The 20,971-nt window shown below is 51.4% G+C and overlaps 2 protein-coding genes across 2 annotated transcripts in view; one reads left to right on the top strand and one right to left on the bottom strand.

Moving 5' to 3' along the window:
* Window positions 1-228: 228 nt before the first annotated feature.
* DNALI1 (dynein axonemal light intermediate chain 1) lies at window positions 229-7,989 on the top strand. Its single transcript, XM_025991728.2, has 6 exons — window positions 229-406; window positions 809-954; window positions 2,740-2,909; window positions 3,848-4,026; window positions 4,341-4,505; window positions 6,317-7,989. Exons 1-6 carry the CDS (start codon window positions 326-328, stop codon window positions 6,350-6,352), a joined length of 777 nt encoding a protein of 258 aa, XP_025847513.1. The 5' UTR covers window positions 229-325; the 3' UTR covers window positions 6,353-7,989.
* The window catches only part of GNL2 (G protein nucleolar 2), a 25,683-nt gene continuing 12,653 nt past the window's right edge, over window positions 7,942-20,971 (bottom strand). The window contains exons 7-16 of the mRNA XM_025991727.2: window positions 20,481-20,639; window positions 19,850-19,963; window positions 15,671-15,799; window positions 14,864-14,968; window positions 13,936-14,094; window positions 13,244-13,357; window positions 9,725-10,185; window positions 9,389-9,468; window positions 8,783-8,868; window positions 7,942-8,139 (exon numbers count right to left, since the gene is read on the bottom strand). Coding sequence (XP_025847512.1) covers window positions 7,987-8,139; window positions 8,783-8,868; window positions 9,389-9,468; window positions 9,725-10,185; window positions 13,244-13,357; window positions 13,936-14,094; window positions 14,864-14,968; window positions 15,671-15,799; window positions 19,850-19,963; window positions 20,481-20,639 — 1,560 coding nt within the window. The 3' untranslated portion in view covers window positions 7,942-7,986. The remainder of the gene's footprint in view (window positions 8,140-8,782; window positions 8,869-9,388; window positions 9,469-9,724; window positions 10,186-13,243; window positions 13,358-13,935; window positions 14,095-14,863; window positions 14,969-15,670; window positions 15,800-19,849; window positions 19,964-20,480; window positions 20,640-20,971) is intronic.

Below are 20,971 nucleotides of genomic sequence, written 5' to 3'. Positions count from 1 at the left end.
CAGCGAAGGTGACCGTGCGCCTCGTTGCAAGGGCCTGCGAGCCGCAGCGCGGGGACTCCGTTCCCGTTTGGCGTCGTTTTCCAGGAGCGTCAAGGCGACCCGCGGGGCAGGAACCGCGATCAAAACGGAGCGGGAGGAGAATTCCTGGCGAGGCTGAGCGGGAACTCCGCGCTGCTGGCCCCGCCGCATCCGAAGCCCCGCCCAGGCCACGAGGCGCGGCGGGGGGCGGGGGAGGGGAGGGGAGAGGAGGAGAGGTTTCCATGGTGACGGCAAACAAGGAGCACGCTGGAGGGGCGGCCGCCGGACTCGAACCCGCGTCGCCGCCATGATCCCCCCTGCGGACTCTCTGCTCAAGTACGACACCCCGGTGCTGGTGAGCCGGAACACGGAGAAGCGGAGCCCCAAGGTCAGGGCGGGCCTGGGGGGCGGGGAGCCCGGAGGCTCCGCGGGGCGGGGGGCACCCGGAGGGCAGGTGTAGGGTGAGGAAGGAAGCCCCGGGGTGCATGGGGCTCGCCGTCCTGCACACTGGTCCGGTCGCGCTCGCTCCGTCCCCAGGCCGCTGAGCACCTGCGCCCGCAGCAGCGGTTCCAGGAGATACAGACCTTGGGCTGGGGGTGGGACCGCAGGCTCTCCCCACCTTCAGCTGAGACCTAACTTCTGCTGAGAAGAGAGACGGGGCAAGTGAGCTGCGAAGAGGGGAGCGCTCTTTAGAAGACCTGGAGCAAGACGGGGGGGGGGGGGGGGGGGTTGGGTGTGTGCAGGTCACCGTCTGCGTCACCTCCTGCCCAAACTTGTCCCTCCTCCTCAGGCACGGCCACTGAAGGTCAGCCCCCAGCAGCCCGGACCCTCCGGTCCAGTCCCACAGCCACCAAAGACCAAGCTCCCCTCCACTTCTGGGGTCCCCGATCCTACAAAGCAGGCAGAAGAAATCTTGAATTCCATCCTACCCCCAAGGTAAAGATGTAGGAGCGGTGGCTGGGAGAAGGCTGGGGCTTTGCATCCCCGGAACTTGGGAATGTAGGAAGAGGCACCCTGTATCCCCATTTCCTCCCAGCATCCTCGAATTCCTAGAGCTTCCAGACAGCTGGATCCTGGGAGGGGGCGGGGCGGAGACCACCTCTATCTCCTAGTTTTCTGCAGGCTCCAACCCAGGCTCATGGCTTTTTTTTTTTTTTTTTTTTAAAGATTTTATTTATTGATTGATGAAAGACAGAGAGAATGGCAGAGGCAGAGACACAGGCAAAGGGAAAAGCAGGCTCCATGCAGGGAGCCCGACACGGGACTCGATCCCGGGTCTCCAGGATCAGGCCCTGGGCTGCAGGTGTCACTAAACCGCTGAGCCCCCCGGGCTGCCCAGGCTCATGGCTTTAAATACCATCTATGTGCTGATGGCTCCCAAATGGGTGTTTCCAGCCCCATCCTTTCCTCTAAACTCCAGACCCATACATTTTACTGCTTCCTCATTATCTTCATGAAGCTATCTCCTGGGCATCCCAGGCACGTCCAAGCTAAGTCACGATGTCCCCCTCTCCCAACCTGCTCATCGCCAGGCTTCTCCTTTCTGCCACTGGCTCAGGCCACCCTTCATTCCTCTTGCTCTCTCATGCCACATGTCCTCTCCTTTGTCAAATTACTGTGGCTCTGCCTTCAAACGTGTATCCTAGACCCAACCACTTTCCACCCCCTCTGCTTCCACCATCTTGTTCCTCTTCACTGTCACCTCCAGTGAGGTGGCCTCCGATCTGAAAACCTTGCTTCCATCCTTCCATCCTTTGCCCCCACAGTCCAGTCTCCAAACAGCCCCAAAATCGTAAGCCAGATCATGCCAGTCTTCTGCAAGGAGCTCTCTAATGGCTTCCATGTCACTCTGACTAAAGTCCAAAGTCGTTACAGTGACCCAGAAGACCCGGAATGAGCTGGCCCCTCGGATAGCCATGATCTCGTGTCCCTTCTTCTTCTTGTTCGGTGCGCTGGTGCCATAGGGGCCTCTGCTCACTGTTTCTGGAATACTCCCATCACCCTTCCACCTCAGGGCCTTGACAGTTGTGGTTCTTACTGCCAAGGATGCCCTGCCTCTGATGTCCACCTCAGCCCCTTCATCTCTTTATTCAGATCTTGCTCAAACGTGACTTCCTCAAGGGGGCCTTCCTCGAGAATCCTTATAAGAGAGGGAACTCCTTCTCCCTTCTTCACCATCCCCTTACCCTGCTCTCTGGCTGGCGTGCTTTGTCGACCCTTCCTGGTGACTGGGGAATCTGGCCTTGCTTCTGACACAAGGCTTACTGGTGGTGGGGAGGGGACCACACAGATGCACGCCGTCAGGAAGCTCCCCACTGCACATATCTGCCCCTTTCGGGTTGCCATGAGGCTTGTGGAGCCCTGTGTCTCCCACCACCGCTCAAGTCAGCGGGGAGTTCTCACTGGGCCTTCTGCTCCAATCAAGCAACAATGCCCATGAATCTGTCCTCAACCCATTAGGAGGGTAAGATCTAGAACATGGGTGATGATTCCTCGGAGAGCCAGAGGAGGGTGGAGATGGCCCAGCTCCAAGGCAGAGGCCCTGTGGAGCCATACACTCCCCAGGAAAGAGAGAGGGATGGAGGATTCCGGTGCACCAGGGACAGAGCCGCCCCTTGTTCCTGCTCAGGCCAAGAGCTCAAAGGGCCCTCATGTCCTGCTCACATCCTGAGGCCCCTCCAGTTGATGGCCTTGCTCAGCCTGGCTGTGTCTGTGCCGCAGGGAGTGGGTGGAGGACACCCAACTATGGATCCAGCAGGTGTCCAGCACCCCCAGCACCAGGATGGATGTGGTGCACCTGCAGGAGCAGCTGGACCTGAAGCTGCAGCAGCGGCAGGCCAGGGAGACCGGCATCTGCCCTGTACGTAGGGAGCTCTACTCACAGTGTTTCGGTGAGCGATGCGGCTCGGGCTGGGGCTGGGGGGAGCGGGCTGGGGGGTACAGTGTCCTCAGCTACCTCCCGCCCTTCACCTCGGGCCCAAACCCAGCTGAGTATCCCCGAGATGGAGCCCACTCCATCCTGGAGTCATCTGGTCTCCCCCTCCCTGCCACCAAGCCCCCCAGGAACTGCTAAATGCATCCCCTTCCCCCCATCCCCCACTCATCCTGACCACCTGGTTCCTAACCTCTTAGCATATGTTTGAAATGGGAACTTCCATCCTAAATCTTTAAAAAAAAAAAAATTGTTGTTTTTTTTTTTTTTAACAATAAGCATGTTAGTTTTTTATTTTTTTTATTTTATTTTTTTTTGCATGTTAGTTTTTTAATCAGAAAGACTAACGTTCTGTATTTATGTCCATCAGTCAACATTCAGTCCTTTGACCCAGAAAAATACTTCAGGATCATTTGCTACTAATGGACAGTCACAAAAGATTTAAGTGATAGTGACAAATGGCTGTCCCCCAGCATGCACTCACTGGCCCATGTGGACTCTAATGTTCAGATTGCTCCCCTCAGTCTGAGGACGATTATGGTTGGCGCTCCAAGTCAGCATTTAGGGAAGATATGGGAGGGCAGGCTCTATTTCTTACTGTCTGCAGCCCCAAGCCCGTCCACCCCAAGGGGCACAGAGACTTGCCACCTGCTTCCAAGCAGCCGTCGTCCTCAGACTGACGAGCCAGATGTCTGTGACCAGCCCCCTGGGGTTTTTACCTGGGGGTGGGTAAGAGGGCCCCCCCCAGCTGCCCAATTCAGAGCCATGGCTGTATGGCCGGGCTCCTGGGGCCCCTCTCTCCCGGTGGGGAGGACACAGCAGGAAGGGTGGTTAGCCGTGGACGTGGTGTGGGCCCCTCCCGCCTGCCCCCCTGAACCCACTGTGTTGCTTTGGAAGATGAGCTGATCCGGGAGGTCACCATCAACTGTGCTGAGAGGGGACTGCTGTTGCTGCGAGTCCGGGACGAGATCCGCATGACCATTGCCGCCTACCAGACCTTGTATGAGAGCAGCGTGGCATTTGGCATGAGGAAGGCACTGCAAGCCGAGCAGGGGAAGTCAGACATGGAGAGGAAAGTGAGTGGACTTGACCACGAGGCCGCGGCCCTCTGCGAACCCTCCCGGCCATCCCAGGGCCACCTGGTTGTCCTTCCAGGCGAGAGGCTGGCCTCCGAGGGTGGGCTGGCCATCCGGTCTGTGGGGACCCCTGGGTTCCGAGCGGCCACTGGCCATCGTGCCATACCAGTCGCCGACCTCCCACTGGGTGGCAGCACAGACCCTGGCAAGGGCTTAGGTTGGACAGCTGTGCCCCAGGTCCCCTCCAGCCAGGCACTCCCACCACCCTGTCAGCTGGGCGACATCCCGGGGGTCACCGGGGTTTCTGTCCTCAGATTGCAGAACTGGAAACAGAAAAGAGAGATCTGGAGAGGCAAGTGAATGAGCAGAAGGCCAAGTGTGAGGCCACCGAGAAGCGGGAGATCGAGAGGAGACAGGTGGAGGAGAAGAAGCACAATGAGGAGATTCAGTTCCTTAAGCGGACGAATCAGCAGCTGAAGGTGGGCGCCCCCAGGTCCCCGTCCAGCCCCCCCAGCCACACGGGCCAGGCGGCAGCTCCGTCTCCTGCAGAGGAGTCAGGACGCTTGTCCACACGCCGCTGCCCAGGAGTGAAGGACGCTGATGTGTGTGTGGGGGGGTGGGGGTGAGGGCCCACCAGGCAGATGCTCCATCTGCGGGGCTCTGGAGGGGGCTCCCCATCCCCACAGCACCTCAGCTGCGCTCTCCAGTGGATGGGCTCCCCCCCCCCCCGGAAAGAAAAGTTGCCCGTCGTCCAGGAGAGGTGGGTGTGGCGGCAGGTGGAGCTGGTCTCCCGTCACCGCTGGTGTTTGGGAGCCTTCCCAGAGCGGCCTGGGTCTCTTCACGGACTCGGGAGCGCCTTCCCACCTGCAGCCCCTCGGAGGCACGGCATTTGGGGCGGGCAGGGAAGGCCCTTTGGGAGGGAAGCAGCATCCCAACTTAGGAGCCTTCCCCAGGTGTGTGGTCAGAGGAACTCACCTGTAGCCGTTTTCCCTCCAAGTCCCTTCACCAGCGGCTCACCTTCATCCAGCCGAGCTAAAGGGGGGCCAGGCCTCTGAGGCTCCAGGCTCTCTGGGGGGGCCCCAGACAGGCATCATCACCCGGGAACTTGTACAAATCCCAATTATTGGGCCCATCCCGGGTCTGCTGAGTCAACTGCTGGGGTTGGAGCCCAACCACCTGACGGGCAATTCTGGTGCTTGGTGAGGCTTGAGAGCCCTCGTTCTAGATGGAGGACCCGCTGATGGTTAGCGGCGGTCTCCCACGGCCCTGGCCAGAGGGGCCCCTGGGTGTCAGCCCCCTCTCCTCTCTAACCACACAGAAAGCTTACGTTCTTGGGACTGGCCGGCCTCCCGGGGCTGCAGCAAGGAGACACGCACTTGAGATAAAGAAGGGCCGTGTTGAGCGCGAGTGCAGGATGACAGATTTGCTTGTTGCCGAGTTCAACAAAGGGAAGCCAGGAACTTCGCAGCCAGACACGATTGTGTTTACTCAGCAGCTTGTGGGGTGGCGGCGTGCCTTATCTGCCGCTTTCCTTTATTGTTAGCCCGAGTTCCTCCGGTCCTCCTCCAAGACCGGCGGCGCGGGCAAAACAGGATGCCTTGGCATCTTCCTATAACATTTACAGGCAACCCTGTCATCCCCGGCGTGAAGGACTCTTTAGAAGGGAGTTATTTTTATTGGCTCCAAGCTGCACTGCAAATAAAAGCCGTGTTTGCAGTCCCCAGGATGGACCTACTTAAAGATCTGTCCACACACCAGGATAGTAAATTATTTTACCAGCTGCCGGAAGAGCGGAGTAAAGAACTCCCGAGTGTCCTAGGCTTTACATACAAGATGGACAGCTCCCTACTTACTGGTAGCAATTTTCTCTAATTGGGTGTCAAGTTGTCTCGGTGGCTGAAAAATTGCTGTTTCCCAAACCTCTCATCCCAGCAGAGCTCCCGGGCTCCTGAACCAGAGAGCCAAATGTTTAACTTAGCATCTCAGGCCTGAAATCTGAGCCATGAGAAACCACTATTTCAACAACTTTTATTCAATTTCCTTTCCACTGCTTTGTAATTATACGTGGGGCCCTTATTGTATGGAAACCAGGACAGCTCTGGTTTCTCCTAATGTAGCGGGACCGTATGCCAAAGGCAGAAACCAGCTCATCTAAGAAATGTGGAGCTGGGGAATGAAGGGAGAAACGCTTGGAGGGGCAGCATGGGATTCTTCCTCCCAGGGACTTTATCACCTCTCAGCTGAAGGCTGCAAGCTTCGGATACTAACGGAGTTTGTTTTTGTTTTGCAGGCCCAACTGGAAGGCATTATTGCACCAAAGAAGTGATCGTTTCCACATGGGTCTCAGCAAGCACTGCTACCCCATCCTAAGCCTGTTGTAATAAAAAAATAGCTAGTTTCCTGAGTGAACCAGCCCTGCCCTCCCCCAATCACCACCTCCACGTTCATCAGAAGTCACCCGGTGCCCCAGTGGATGAGCAGCGGCTGGCAGCCAGGCCCCCGGCTGGGCAGTGGAAGGCAGTGGGCGGCCAGCCCCGGGACCTGCCAACTCAGACAGGGAGGCTTTCCGCTCCCCACTCGCAGGTGAAGCAGCTGCCTTCCCCCCACGGCTCCATACCATCGTACCGTCCGTTTCTAGCCAGATGAGCCTTGTCCCTGCCCCGTTTCTGGCCCACCATACGCCCGTACCTGACGTTGGGCTGCTGCAGCCTCAGTGCGTCCCTTGAGGTCTTTCCCCTCTCTTGCCCAGTGCAGTTCCAGTGACTCGTGTGAGTTGCGTGTTTATCCGAGGTCGTGTCCCCCGCTGCCCGCCAAGCCCACCGCACCCTCTCCCCAGGTCTTCAGGCCGCCCAATAGAAGCCACAGCTTCTGAGAAAGTAAATGTTTGCCCGGAAGAAAGACAAGTCCTGAGGTCCCCTGTGAGCTGCCCGATGCTCAGGAGCCCCGTGTGGTTTGCTCATCCTCCCCTGCAGAAGGCCGCAGCCTGGCCCTACACCCCTCTAACCAGGGTTGTCTAATGAGCCACCTCACGTGCAGCTCTCCCTACTGGAGGGGGCTACGGCCTGTAGACTGCACCAACTATTCCTAAGTTAAACTCCAGGTTCCGAGGCCCCCAAGAGAAAGCTAGCAGGCTGTCCAGGGTGGGCCAGTGCGGTGATATGAGTGACTTCTGTCGTGGAGTCCGAATGAAGGAAGGAGCGCCCCTGAAGGCACAGACGTGTCTGCGCGATGCCTCGGGCTGCTCAGTATTCCCCCGAGGAGCTGCCTAGGACCCTCTGTAGTGGGGCTTGGAGCTGGCATCGCCACTATTCAGGCTCCGAGACTCCCTGGAACACGTGTGGTCTCACAGGAAGAGCCGTGTTCCAGGTCTCATCTGCCCTGTGCACGTCTAGCCTCAGATGGGACAGCTGCCTCTGCCCCTGTCCAGGTGTCCCAAGGGATTGCAGCACTCCACTAAGCTAACCTGTTGGGGTTGTCCTCGTGGGAAAGCACTCTGTTCACCGCATGTGCTAGTTCCGGGACTCCCCGACAGGAAGGCGCGCGTCCTAACCGCACCCATCTACTGGCTGTCCCGTCTGTTTTAAAGCCCAGGCCATGTGCACTATGCGCTTGGACTTTCCGGTTTTCACACTTCTGTTTCAAACTGCTAACTGCCAGTATAAAACCATTGCCCCTTCGGCTCCGTAGACCGCATCTCTGTTTGGGCCAGAGCTTTACACGGCCTGGTTACGCTCGGGAACGAAGGGGGCCCATTTAAGAGGTAGGAGTGCCAGTGGACCCCGTCATCACTAAACGCCTTGGGGGGCAGAGGGAGTATTTTCACTAGCACCGGTGAAGGGTTTCAACTGTTAAACCTCAGAACAAATGCATCATGGCCTTAGAAATGCCAACTGGGCATGAAGAAAACGAACACAGTTTCTAACTGCATATTTTTGTATAATTTAATAAACTTTTAAAATGTTACTGCTTGTGTTTGAATTTTTTGTGTTTGTGTTTCTGTCCGTCTGAGTCATTGGTCTTCTTTTTGTTCCTGTTCCTATTTTTCACATTGTGTGTTTCATAGTAGCGTACACCAACTTTCTTGGACTGTTGCTGCCGGGCCGCTCGCCTCCGCTGTGAAAAAATGGCAAAAAACAAAAACAAAAAAACCCAAGAGACCAAAACAATCAATCGTGGAGAAGTCACAGAGCAAGCCCTTCTGTTTCTCATGCTCCACCCCCATGCTGCTCCCCCAATTACTGGAGGCAGTCCTAGGAACAAAGGGCTCCCCACAGACCCCAGGGTGCCCCTCCACCCTGACTCATGACAGCTGCAAGTCATAGCCTGTCCTTGGGTCCAAGCGTCACACACGCTGGAGTCCTTCCTACTGCACTCCCATCTAGGGGTGAACACTTCCAATAACAAGCTCCTCCCTTCACAAGAGGGCCCACCCCAGCTCTTAGGAGCCCAGTACAGGCCTGAGCTTCACAGAGGGCGGGGATCCATCTGCCTCAACAGCTCGGCTCACCACATGAAAATCAGCAGACCCTTGTAGAGGGCAATCCACATGCTTGAGGACGGCGATCAGGGACTCAAGGACCTTTGTCCAGTGGGCCAGCTCTTGATCCTACTGAACTGATCTCAACTAGGTCACTTGGGACTGAGTTCTGAGAATTCAGCTCCAGACCATCAGTGTGGGAAAGCATGTCTATTAGGAAATGGATTTCTCTTCTCTACTTTCTATACCCGGGTGATATTTAAGACCAAAACCACGTACTTCCTTAGATGTAAGCATCCTGCAAGTTTTATTTGAATGGTCCTCTTCTCTCTGTGCCTTCCTCTTCTTTCCCCTTTTGGTAGGTGCTGGAAACACAACACACGAGCACACAGAAAAGAGAGGAATTGTCTATTCAAAACGTGTCCGTGAATGCTAAGGTGGGGATGAGCTTGATGTGTTGGAGGAAGAAGGCCAGCACAGAGTAAAGCAGGATGAGGCCAGGAGGGCCCTTACAGGCCACGCCAGGGTTTGTATTTATGTCACAGAAACACACTTTTCACATGGAAGCTGTGAGTCCATGGAGTAAGGAATAAATACCTGACCCGTCCTACCTCCCACAAAAAAATCTAGCTGACTCACCTCGAGATTATAAAGCTCCCAATGTACTCTTTTTACAGGAGGTTTCCTGAATTAACCCCAAGAAATGTGCAGGATGAAAAGCTAATAATCCAACGATTACGACAAAGAGCATGTGAACGGGGTATCTGCCGACTACGCTAAGGACCTGGGGGGATGACCCCACAATCTCTCAGTTTAGAGATCAGAGTTCCCACAGTTCTAAAGATGCAAACCGCACCTAAGTGGTTTGACTAATTCAACTCTTACCTGTGTCTTCTACAACTTCTTCAGCTACTCTCTGCTCTTCAGATTTTGCAAAAATCTTTTCACTTAGTCCCTTGGATATTCTGCAACAGAAAAGCAAAGTTAACAAAAACCGCCTGTCACTGCCCCCAGGGGCTGGGCCCACACTGCTGCACAGAGTTGCCCCCCAGCCCAAGGGAAGGCAGAGACGCCTCTCCTACTTCAGGGAGCTGCATCTTAGAAATTCACAGGTCACCTAAAAAAAAAAAAAAAATGCAACAACTCCGTTCCAGCTCCCTAAAGTACTGCCCCAGTCCTCACGACACGTTTCTCTGCAAGGAATGAGCAGATCACAAGTACCTGACTGCTGAAAATTTCTTAGCTTTGGCTTTGTTTAGAAACTTCTGATATTTAGCAATCTTCTCATCCAGGGCTTTAATAACTGCCTTGGTGTCATTTCCTGCGTGCTCCTCCTGGGACTCCTGGAAAGACTCCTCCTCATTGTCTCCTGGTTGGTCCTCCTCCTCCTCCTGCTGCTCCTCCTCCTCTTCAGAAAAGCTCTCGAGCTCTTCGTCAACATCTGACATCTCCAAAGGGACCAGGTCGTCCCCGGAAAACTGAGGCACGACATTGATTTTGCCAAAGTTCTGTCGAACCCGCGCCAGAATCTGCTGCATTTCTGAGTCCGTGTCACCAGGACTGTTCTCTTTTTCCTTCTCGGTGACAGGCGCTGATGCTTCATCTATAGGTCCTGTGGCTTCCTCTTCTGGGTTCTTCTGGCTTGTGTCTGTCGCAACTTCTAACGACACAGAGGATGGGAGCTATCCAGGCCAAAAAGGGGTGCAGATGGGGGAGACAAGACAGGATCAGACAAGAAAAACCATTTCTGAACTGACACCTTGCTCTCAAAAGAGGCAGTCCTCTCCTCGGGACTAAGGGAGAGAACTGAAAACCCCACACCAGAGTCACATCATCGTCTCACACGCAGGCCAACACGCATGACCCCCAGAAGCCGGTACTCGGGGACCAGAGGCTCCTGGCTGCGGTGCCAGAGGACGAGCCAACTGGAGCCACTCAAACCGTCGCCATTCACCACAGGGCGGCCGACTCCCTCTCCCTTCCTAAGGAGGGGTAGGGATGGGGCTCCTGAGAGAGGCACACCCCAGAGGAGAGTACACAACTGCCCAGAGCCAAAGCACAGCGCTAAACAGGGGACAGAAGCCAGGGGGAGGCCCCTGGAGGAAAGCTCTGGAGGTGAGGCCACAAGGGAACTGAGGTAGGGGACCTCGAAACACCCCACCTCTCTGGGGTAAGGGTGAAGACATGTGAGGCAGGCGTCATCCTGGCGCCTCACATCTGTAGTCTTTCATCCCTGCAACTGGGACTCACAGAACTTTAGGGATTTTCCAAAGGCAAGAACGGCTACACGACGTGCTCAGTAAATGAGGAATCCAGAAAACTCAGGAAATTGCCTACAAAATTTATAGGTACGTTTTTATACCTTTTCCCTAAGCTAAGGTTTTTAGCTTTTGGATTCTGAAAGCATTTCAGCCACTACTAGACAAAGAAGGAAATCAGACCAGGGGAACCAATGATCTAAAACTCAATGACCAGGGCAGCCTGGGTGGCTCAGCGGTTTAGCGCTACCTTCAGCCCAGGATGTTATGCTGGAGTCCAGGGATCAAGTCCCATGTCGGGCTCCCTGCATGGAGCCTGCTTCTCCCTCTGCCTGGGTCTCTGCCTCTCTCTGTTTCTCATGAATAAATAAATAAAATCTTTAAAAAATAATAATAGAATAAAAAAATAAAACTCAATGGCCAGACATAGAGCAAGAGCTCAAGAAAACCCTACTGTGTGCACCCAGGGTCACAACAGACTCCTGCCTCACAGCGGCCTCCCGCCCCACCCCAGCCCCACAGGTACACTCCTGCCTCAGGCGCTCCGGGTGGCTGCGGCCTCCTCTGCGGTCACCAGAAGGCCCAAGCACCTGAAGAGAAGGCTACAGGTGGAGCGTGAGCACGGGTGGCCAACGCTTTAATCAAGCAGGCCTGTGTGATGGAACCTCCATGAGAAGCCCTGGAGGACAGGGTTGGAGAGCCTCTGGGTTGAATGAACTGGGGCTGGGAGGGCGTCATGCCCAGAAAGAGCACGTGCCCGGCCCTATGCATCCCTTCCAGTTGGCTGTTCCTGAGTTATTGCCACCATAATAAAGGAGCCTTCATAAGCCACTCTGCTGAGTTCCAGGAGTTGTTTTAGAACATTATCACACCCAACAACCTCTGAACTTGTAGCTGGCTGGGCTGAAGCGCAGGGAGCTCGGGAACCCCGTCTGCAGCTGGCCTCCAAAGCGGGGGCATCTTGTGGGACCATGCTAACCCTCAGGGATAGCGTCAGAATTGAACTGCACCACTGGACCCCCAGCTGGTGCCAGAGAATTGCAGAACTGCTTATGAAGAAACGAAATCCATTTGGTATCAGGGGAAAAACCAGGCACTGCTCTGCGGGCATCCATATGTACAGAAGTGCGAGAGGCAGGACTCTTCTTTCACCGCAGTACTTCTGGTGCCCAGCAGAGTGCCCAGCACTTAGGAGATCCTCAGTCTACTTGTGCTCAATGAATGAACGACCTAACACACAAAGAACAAAGAACGTGCAAGGGGATCCCTGGGCGGCGCAGCGGTCTGGCGCCTGCCTTTGGCCCAGGGCGCGATCCTGGAGACCCGAATCGAATCCCACATCGGGCTCCCGGTGCATGGAGCCTGCTTCTCCCTCTGCCTGTGTCTCTGCCTCTCTCTCTCTCTCTGTGACGATCATAAATAAATAAAAATTTTAAAAAAAAATTAAAAAAAAAAACAACGTGCAAGAGGATTGGGGGTGTTTTGTTGGCTGTTCGGGGGCTCTAGAGGGAGAGGAAGAAAGCTAACGTCAGTTTCAGGTATGCTGATTCTGAAATACTGGAAAAATTCAAATGGAAGCTTCTAGCTGATAACTGAAGCCCTGGGAACAGAGTTCAGGTAAGAAGGAACCCGAATGACCTGAACCCAAAGGATTAGCATGGAAGCAGAACTTAAAGCCATCTCTTCCAAAGGCTTGGCAGAGCTCTGAAGAGCCTACAAATAGAAAAGCAAAGGGCGGGATCCCTGGGTGGCGCAGCGGTTTGGCGCCTGCCTTTGGCCCAGGGCGCGATCCTGGAGACCCGGGACCGAGTCCCACGTCGGGCTCCCGGTGCATGGAGCCTGCTTCTTCCTCCGCCTGTGTCTCTGCCTCTCTCTCTCTCTCTCTGTGACTATCATAAATAAATAAAAATTTAAAAAAAAAAAAAAAAAAAAAGAAAAGCAAAGGGCCACAGCTGGAGCCTGGTGGCAGTCCAGCCAGTGGGAGGGGAACTTGACAGAAGGGAAGCTCCTCAATCCAGCCCAGACACCCCAATCTAAGGTTTCTTTCCCTGACTATACACCTGACCTCTCTCTTTTCCACCTGATTACAAGCTTCTTAAGGGCGAGGGCTATGTTATTGATTCCTAGGCCTATGCCTGGCATATGGTTGGGCCTGAGGAACGTTAAGTCAATCCTGGAAATGCCTCTGTTCCTCATGCATAAGGAAAGACACAGGATTGAAAGAGCACTGACAGTTAAAGCCCTCTTTGTTCAAGGCCCTAAAGACTAGTATTTAGACTCGGGTCTCCTACCACAGATCTACTCTCTGGTCTCCAAATACCATCCCCCAACAAGGTCACAGCAAGGGCTCTATGGGATGGGAGATTGTGGAGCAGGAAAACCCCAAAGGAGAAAGGTGCTCCATAAAGGAAGGCAATCAAAGGTGCCATGCCTAGGTCAGTACCCACACCTTCCAGAAGGCGGGCCCACCCTGTTCTCTCACCTGGGAGGCTGCAGGGGACTCCGCATTGGGTGGCTTGACAAAGAAAGGAATCCGGCCCCTCTGCCAGTCATTGAGAACCATCTTACCCACAGTCTGAAAGTCAGGCTCTCCACCCTGAAATGCACAGAAAGACTCCCCGTTAAACTCTGAGAACAAAACCACCTCCCAGTGTGGAGGCATTTCAGCTGCCCCCGGTTGTTCATCACTATCTGCTTGCCAAGTCTCATACCGCTCACACAACACATTCAAAAACAAAAAGGTCCAGGGGGTGCCTGGCTGGCTCAGTCAGTGGAGTGCATGCCCCTTGATCTCAGACTTGTGAGTTCAAGCCCCATGTTGGGTATAGACTACTTAAAAATAAAACCTTTAAAACAAACGGGCACCTAGGAGGTTCAGTCAGTTGTTCCCCTTCAGCTCAGGTCATGATCCCGGGGTCCTAGGATCAAGCCCCATATTAGGCTCCAAGCTTGGCAGGGAGCCTGCTTCTCCCTCTCCCTCTGCTCCTCCCTCTGCTTGTACGCTCACTCTCTCTCAACTAAATAAGTAAAAATCTTAAAAAAAAAAAGTTTAAAAAATAAATAAAACAGACACACAAAATACCCCAAACACAAAAGGTCCGTGCCACATATGGAAATGTGTGCCATGCCATCTGCCATGTGTGCTGGTCTACATTCTCAGAAAACCTTGCTCACCTTCAGTAACTTCCCAGTCCGGAATGCCAGCTTCTCAAGGAAGTCCTCAGCATTCTCCCAAGAATCAATCTTGTATGTCTTGCTGATATATTCCGGCTTTGCTCGTTCAAGTACAGCACCAATGTGATCTTCCGGAGTCTTTATTTTTTCAACTTGAACCTAGATGTTAGCAGGAAATTTTGGGCTTACAGACTTTATATGGAAGCAGTGAAGTTCACATTTGCAACAATATCTGAAAACAGACCTCAACACTGCGGTGCAAGTGGGGCCTGGCAGGGAGGGTCTCCAAGGTGGCCAGCCGCGGTCGGCTGGAAGGTCCCTGCACGCTGGCCACCACCATGGAGCCCAGGACTCGGTGCTGATCCCTGCTCACCACAAACTAACTGTGGTTCCACAAGCAGTCTCAAGTTGGACCGTCTCATGCTACTCACTTGCAGAAACGGTGAAAAGCCTGCCGATCCCAGGACACAAAGAGAATTCGATAGTCTAAGGAAAGAGGGGAGGAATGTGCACAGGATGTATGGCCAGTGGCCCTGGCTAAGGTTAAGTGGAGCCGTTTAAAAGTTTTGGTCGTATTCAGAAACAAGTGAGGAAACGCCTGAGTTCCAAAATGACTCAGCCCATAAACCCTCGAAGATGAATGATCACTAAACATAAACAGGCCCTGCTTCCCCCTGGATCCTGTGTGTAAACTACAAACTCTTGTGGGATGACATTGACCAGATATGCCCACAGCTCCACTGACTCCCCAAGCAGGCTTCAGAGGAAGGGAGAGGCCGCCCTACTGAGCACCGTGTTCCTAAAGTCTGGTCATATGGGCGGACTCCAAACTGTCTTCTGAATGAGTGAAACAGAAAAATATCCAGTGTTCTCCACAGAATGCTCCCCTCAAAGGCAACAAAGAGCCTCTCAGAACCAAAATACTCACCACTCCTTTTAGCACGATGTCCGTCTCTGAGTCTTCAGAGGGATAAACCACACCTGGACAGTCGATAAGGAATATCCGGCGCATCAACGTGATGTACTGCCAGACCTGAAGTCCAAAAAAAAGCCAGAGACTCCCCTGGGTCAAACACTAGGAGTCTAATTTCACAAACCCCTGATGCTCACAAAGCTAGGAAGGGAAGGGGTCAGGGCTCAAAGCCAAGCAACCTGCCAAGTCACGAAGCTAGAAGTCTCTCCTCTACTTGGGCCACGCACGAGGCACTTCCACTGAGTCTAAAACTACAGTTCCCACCAGCAAAGAGTTTAAAAATGAGACAGATAGTATCAAATCAACTGGTCCCCGATTTTTCAAAGCATTCTTGGAAGCTTAATACCAACTGGCTCCCCTTCCTTTCAGTAGAACCACACTGCTCCCCAAATACTCTGGGTTTCAGGGTCCGTCCTCAACTGCCAGAATCTACCGTAACACTGAATTTTCTTTGATAACCCAGGTACCAAATATTCTTGGGTTAGTTTTGTTTATCAAAGAATAAGGCTGGAGAGACAATTTAAAACAGACTTAAATATGAACGGCACCTCCCAGATCATGCCAAAGGCACACAGTGCCATACAAAGTACACTCAATCTTACCAAAATGGGCAGAGACAACTCTGGTACGTTCCAAACTATCACATGGAGATCAAACTCTCCATGCTGGACTTCATTCACGAGAAGCAGAAACCTCCATGTTCCACCCTCCGTGGAAATAAAATATGGCAACATAAATAAGGACCCCTCGAGCCAGACGTACCTTTGTTTCACCTGCAATGGGGGCCACATTGCAAACTTTCTTGGAGCGCAATGTGTTTATCACAGAGCTCTTGCCGACATTTGGATAGCCGATGAAGCCAACGCTGATCTGCTTCTTGTCAGTGTGCAACTGTTCAAGGAAAGAATATACACCACATACACACAGTCACGAGCATCTCTTGGGAAAAAGAGGTTGTGTTACTTTGCTGGTAAAATAAAGAACACGAGGCAAAAGTGTCACTAGAACTTGATCTGATCTAAAGCCTAGACACACACGACCTACATCGTCTTAGTGGGCTGCACACACACACTTATTAATAAATCAGAGGTGACTCATTTCCTCAGTTGTCCATGTGCTATTGTTCTTGAATGTTTTAAGGTTAAAAGTATGTAGGTCGAGTAGCCAAGGAAGAAAGAACTTGTTAGTCATCAGCTTAGAACACCATCCACAGATACACCAACTGGCAATCCCAAGACCCATCCCTCCTTTTCTCTGCACAATGCGTTTTGCGTTTTCATTGCCAAAAAACAAACGACAGAAGAAAAAGGAGTAACCTCAGAAGTTAGACCACTGGGTGAGTCAAGGAGATAGAGTTCAGCAACACTCTACAACTAGCTGAGATTTCTGATGAAAGATGGTGGACCAAGGGCTCACACTGGCCTCACTCCCGCCACAAACTCCACTATGATGACAGCAATGGGAATGAACACATAGGAACCCAGAGAACCAGGGATATAAAACCAAGGAATGAGGGAGAAGATATTTGCAAATGACATATCAGATAAAGGGCTAGTTTCCAAAATCTATAAAGAACTTATTAAACTCAACACCAAAGAAACAAACAATCCAATCATGAAATGGGCAAAAGACATGAAGAGAAATCTCACAGAGGAAGACATGGACATGGCCAACATGCACATGAGAAAATGCTCTGCGTCACTTGCCATCAGGGAAATACAAATCAAAACCACAATGAGATTCCACCTCACACCAGTGAGAATGGGGAAAATTAACAAGGCAGGAAACAACAAATGTTGGAGAGGATGCGGAGAAAAGGGAACCCTCTTACACTGTTGGTGGGAATGTGAACTGGTGCAGCCACTCTGGAAAACTGTGTGGAGGTTCCTCAAAGAGTTAAAAATAGACCTGCCCTACGACCCAGCAATTGCACTGTTGGGGATTTACCCCAAAGATTCAGATGCAATGAAACGTCGGGACACCTGCACACCGACGTTTCTAGCAGCAATGTCCACAATAGCCAAACTGTGGAAGGAGCCTCGGTGTCCATCGAAAGATGAATGGATAAAGAAGATGTGATTTATGTATACAATGGAATATTACTCAGCCATTAGAAACGACAAATACCCACCACTTGCTTCAATGTGGATCGAACTGGAGGGTATTATGCTGAGTGAAATAAGTCAATCGGAGAAGGACAAACAGTGTATGTTCTCATTCATTTGGGTAATATAAATAATAGTGAAAGGGAAAAGAAATGTTGGGAAATATCAGGAAGGGAGACAGAACATAAAGACTCCTAACTCTGGGAAGCGAACTAGGGGTGGTGGAAGGGGAGGAGGGCGGGTATTGGAGGGGAATGGGTGACGGGCACTGAGGCGGACGCTTGGCGGGATGAGCACTGGGTGTTTTTCTGTATGTTGGTAAATTGAACACCAATAAAAATTAATTTAAAAAAATAAATAAATAAAAATAAAACCAAGGAATGAGCTGGAAATGAGCCCATAAAAACATACGATGTTAACAAAATACTAGCAGCTAAGAGGTAGTATCTAATTTGGCCCACTACAAAGATGAAAGCTAAGGTAGAAAAACAAAAAACCAGCAAAAATACTGCCAAAGAATCACAAAAGCCCTTGGGAACTGGCGGGACAGCTACCGCTAAGGGAGTCTGAAATCCAGACTAGTGAGAAGTCTGCAGAGCAGTGACACCGTGCTACCCCTCCCTCCCCCAAGGGCACCCAACTTCTCTGCCCCAGGGCCTTACCAGATACTGATTTTTTGGAAACCCTGCATCTCCAAAAATAATCTTTCATTTTCAGACCTAAATGGGAAGCTACAGGCCCCTACTCCCACTGAGTTCCCAGAACCCTGGCAGTCAAGCTTATACAACTCTGAGCTGGAGACTGGGAGACTTCTTTGTGGGGGAAACTCAGATTCAAGAGCAAAGATCTATAGACACTGATACCTAGGGTGCCCTCCAACACAATATTGGGTTTCTACCTCGTTACCTACAGTGAAATCTATTGCTCAAAAACACCCATCCCCCACTTAAAACTTCCATTGGCTTTTTTTTACTGGCTCCCCCTTAAATATGATTGAAGAACCAAGACATTTCAACACAGAAAAACACAAAGAACCTGGCAGGAAACAGTCAATGTAAGGAGAGAAAACAATTTCAAAAACCACTATCCTTATTCTCAGAAACGGATGACAATTTATCTGTGAAACAAGAATAGGGCAGGACAACTCTCAAGTGAGAAGTAAAATACATGTTGCTAAAGAATGGCTAGATGACCGAGTCAGAGAAACTTTCCATAAAATACAGCAAAACATCACAAAGGCACTAAAATAAAGAAAATAAAATTCAAAAATTAAACCAGGAGATAAAACCCATGTCCTGAACGAGATGATTGGGTGGAAGCTGGGGGCATCTCCAAGAAATAATACAGAACATCAGACAAAGTCTCATCCAGTGTCAAACTCAATAAACAGTGGAAGACTCACCTTAAAGTGAGTCAATTTTTTAAATGGGAATTTTTTTTTTAAGAGATCCCATCCACAAAGAATTAGGAGTCAGCATGGCCTCATATTTCTCAATGGCCTATCAGAAGTTACCAGAAGACAATGCAGTGGTGCCCTCAGCGTTCTGGGGAGAAACAGTGTGAGGACAGAATAAAGGTATTTCCAAAACACAAGGTCTCCTCCTAAGCACTGCTTCTCAGGGAGTTTTTGGAAAATATGTTCCATTAAAGGGAAGGAGTAAACCAGGAAAGAAGAAAAACCAAGAAAGAAGATCCTGTCCTGATCCCTTGATCCCAATGAACAAGGGCTCAAGCCCAGGAAAGACCCATGGCAAATGCTCAGGATGACAGTGAAGGAGATCCCAGGAAGGAGACTCTGCAGCCGGCCTCTGAGCAGACAGTCCTGACTAGAAGGGAGGTAGCCCATCATTCTCAAAGCTCCTACCCTGCCAGAGGATTTGGTGACACGTTAGTGACAAACGACAAGGAGCTAATTAACACCAGAGAAGACAGAAGGTTCTATTAGAAAGGAATTATAATCACAGCACTATGTGGATCAGCTGTGACTGATATTTTACAGTCATAATAACGTAAACACTGAAGGAAATAATAATCTAGCCAGATGATGTATGACACAGGGAGAACACAGCGGGGGGAGCATGCACCGGGAAAGGACGGCTGTTAAGAAACTCAGTCCTTATTTTCCACAGCAGAGACTTCGCTAATGTCTAATATGGCAGGTGGCGGGGTGGAGGTGGGGAGGGTGGAGAGATCAGAAATAGAATCGTATGCAGGTATTAAAAATATGGAAGAAAATAATGGAGGTAACTAACGGCCACAAGTTGAAAGCGTCTGCTTCCAGGAAGTGGGGACGGTGGTACAGAGGATGTGCATCCTTGTGAGAAGCCAGGAAGGATGAATGAGACACACAAACACCAAGCTGCAGGTACAGAACGTGAAGCTCTGTGAACGTCCGCTAGGGCGACCTGGTGGCAGGGCCTCCCCAAGAAAGTGACATTGGATCAGGGATCGGCAGGGACAGGGTAGAAACTGCATAGGCCTGAGGGCAGAGGCAGAAGGGCAGGCCTCTTTATAAAGCCAGGATGAGGAATACAGAACATGGGGAGGCCCCATCCCCAAGCAGAGGATAGACCCTCAGGTGCCAGGGGAACAGCAGAAAGGAAGTAATGCTCGTCAAAGACGGGGGCCATGGGGGCGATGGCTGAGCTGGAAGGTACTTTCTGAAATCCCTTATGACCCTGAGGCTCTAGGAGTGTTTACATCTTCTCTTGAAAACACACTTCTCATTACCAAGATGGGGGAAGTGTGGGTAACCTTCTGACGCACACCGGCCAGAGAAATTCTTCCACAGGCCCAGACCTACACCCTCCAGGGGAGACATGTAAGGTCCCAGTACCTTGCCGAACTGCCGAAGAAGCTGAATAAATGCTCCTTTGCCAAAAGGGTTGGTAAGACTTGCGTGGAAGGCAAGTGTTGGATAATCCTGGGAGAGGACAGCCACCCAACGTTTCTAAAAGGGAAAGAGGAGATACTTGTTTATTCATAATCCAGGAAGACTCAGAGCTTGAGTTACAGACTGTATCTCAAATATACAGCTGTCTAAGGAAAATGTTAGCTGTCATTCTTAAAAAAATTTTTTTAAAGAATGACGGCTAACGCTTTATCTTTTGTCTGACAAACATGGAACAATTACAAAAATGCCTTCGTGGCAACTAAATGCAATTAATGTAACAGATGGCTGTGGCAGCTTCTACCCTCAGGGGAAGGGACACCACCCTTTATCCAGTGCGGTACTGCAGCTGTCCCTTCGCCAGCCATCAGAGGATAGAAGGTGACTGCCCCCTGTGGGTGAAGCATATTTTAGTTCTGTTTTCAGCGAGAATGCTTCCAGGACTACCATGTCAAGGAGTCCAGCGCTTTAAGGTCTTAGATTCTAAAAACCATGAAATGGACTTATTTACAGGTAACTTGGCCTCCAATGAGCTGAGCAGCCTGGCTGTCTGTTCTGGGTAAGCAGCTATACTTACTGTTGCCCAAGTTGGAACAAGGTCACATTTGTTAAGAACAAAAATAAGGTGCTTCCAAGGTTTCTCCTTCTTCAAGTAAGTCTCAATGTGAGGGGAACGGGTACCCATCGGATCTCTAGCATCAAGAACTTGAACTACCACATCTGAGGAGTCTATCACCTGCGATTCAAAGAAGTCAAAATGATTTGCTTTAGTATAAATGAGAAGTGGGAGGCCAAGGACATTTAAAGGAACCTGGGGGAAATAAAATAATAATGAGAACTTAAAAACACAAGTAGGTTGTGGCCAATCTCAATGCCCAGTCATCGGAATTCAAAACTTTTCCTGTCCTGTGAGTAGAAAAAACTTGCTGAATTTCAAATCGGAAAACTTTTTTAGGTGAAACCCACCGTACTTCGTGACTACTGTTCATTATTCAATGAACTCATTTACTTCTTAGACTTCTAAAAGTTTCTATTGTCACAGGTTTTATGTATTTTATCAAAAGCTAC

Source organism: Vulpes vulpes, chromosome 10, assembly GCF_048418805.1.
Source record: "Vulpes vulpes isolate BD-2025 chromosome 10, VulVul3, whole genome shotgun sequence".
In the NCBI taxonomy this organism is placed as follows: domain Eukaryota; kingdom Metazoa; phylum Chordata; class Mammalia; order Carnivora; family Canidae; genus Vulpes; species Vulpes vulpes.
Note: the sequence above shows the minus strand (reverse complement) of the source record. Positions and strands in the feature narration are given on the sequence as shown.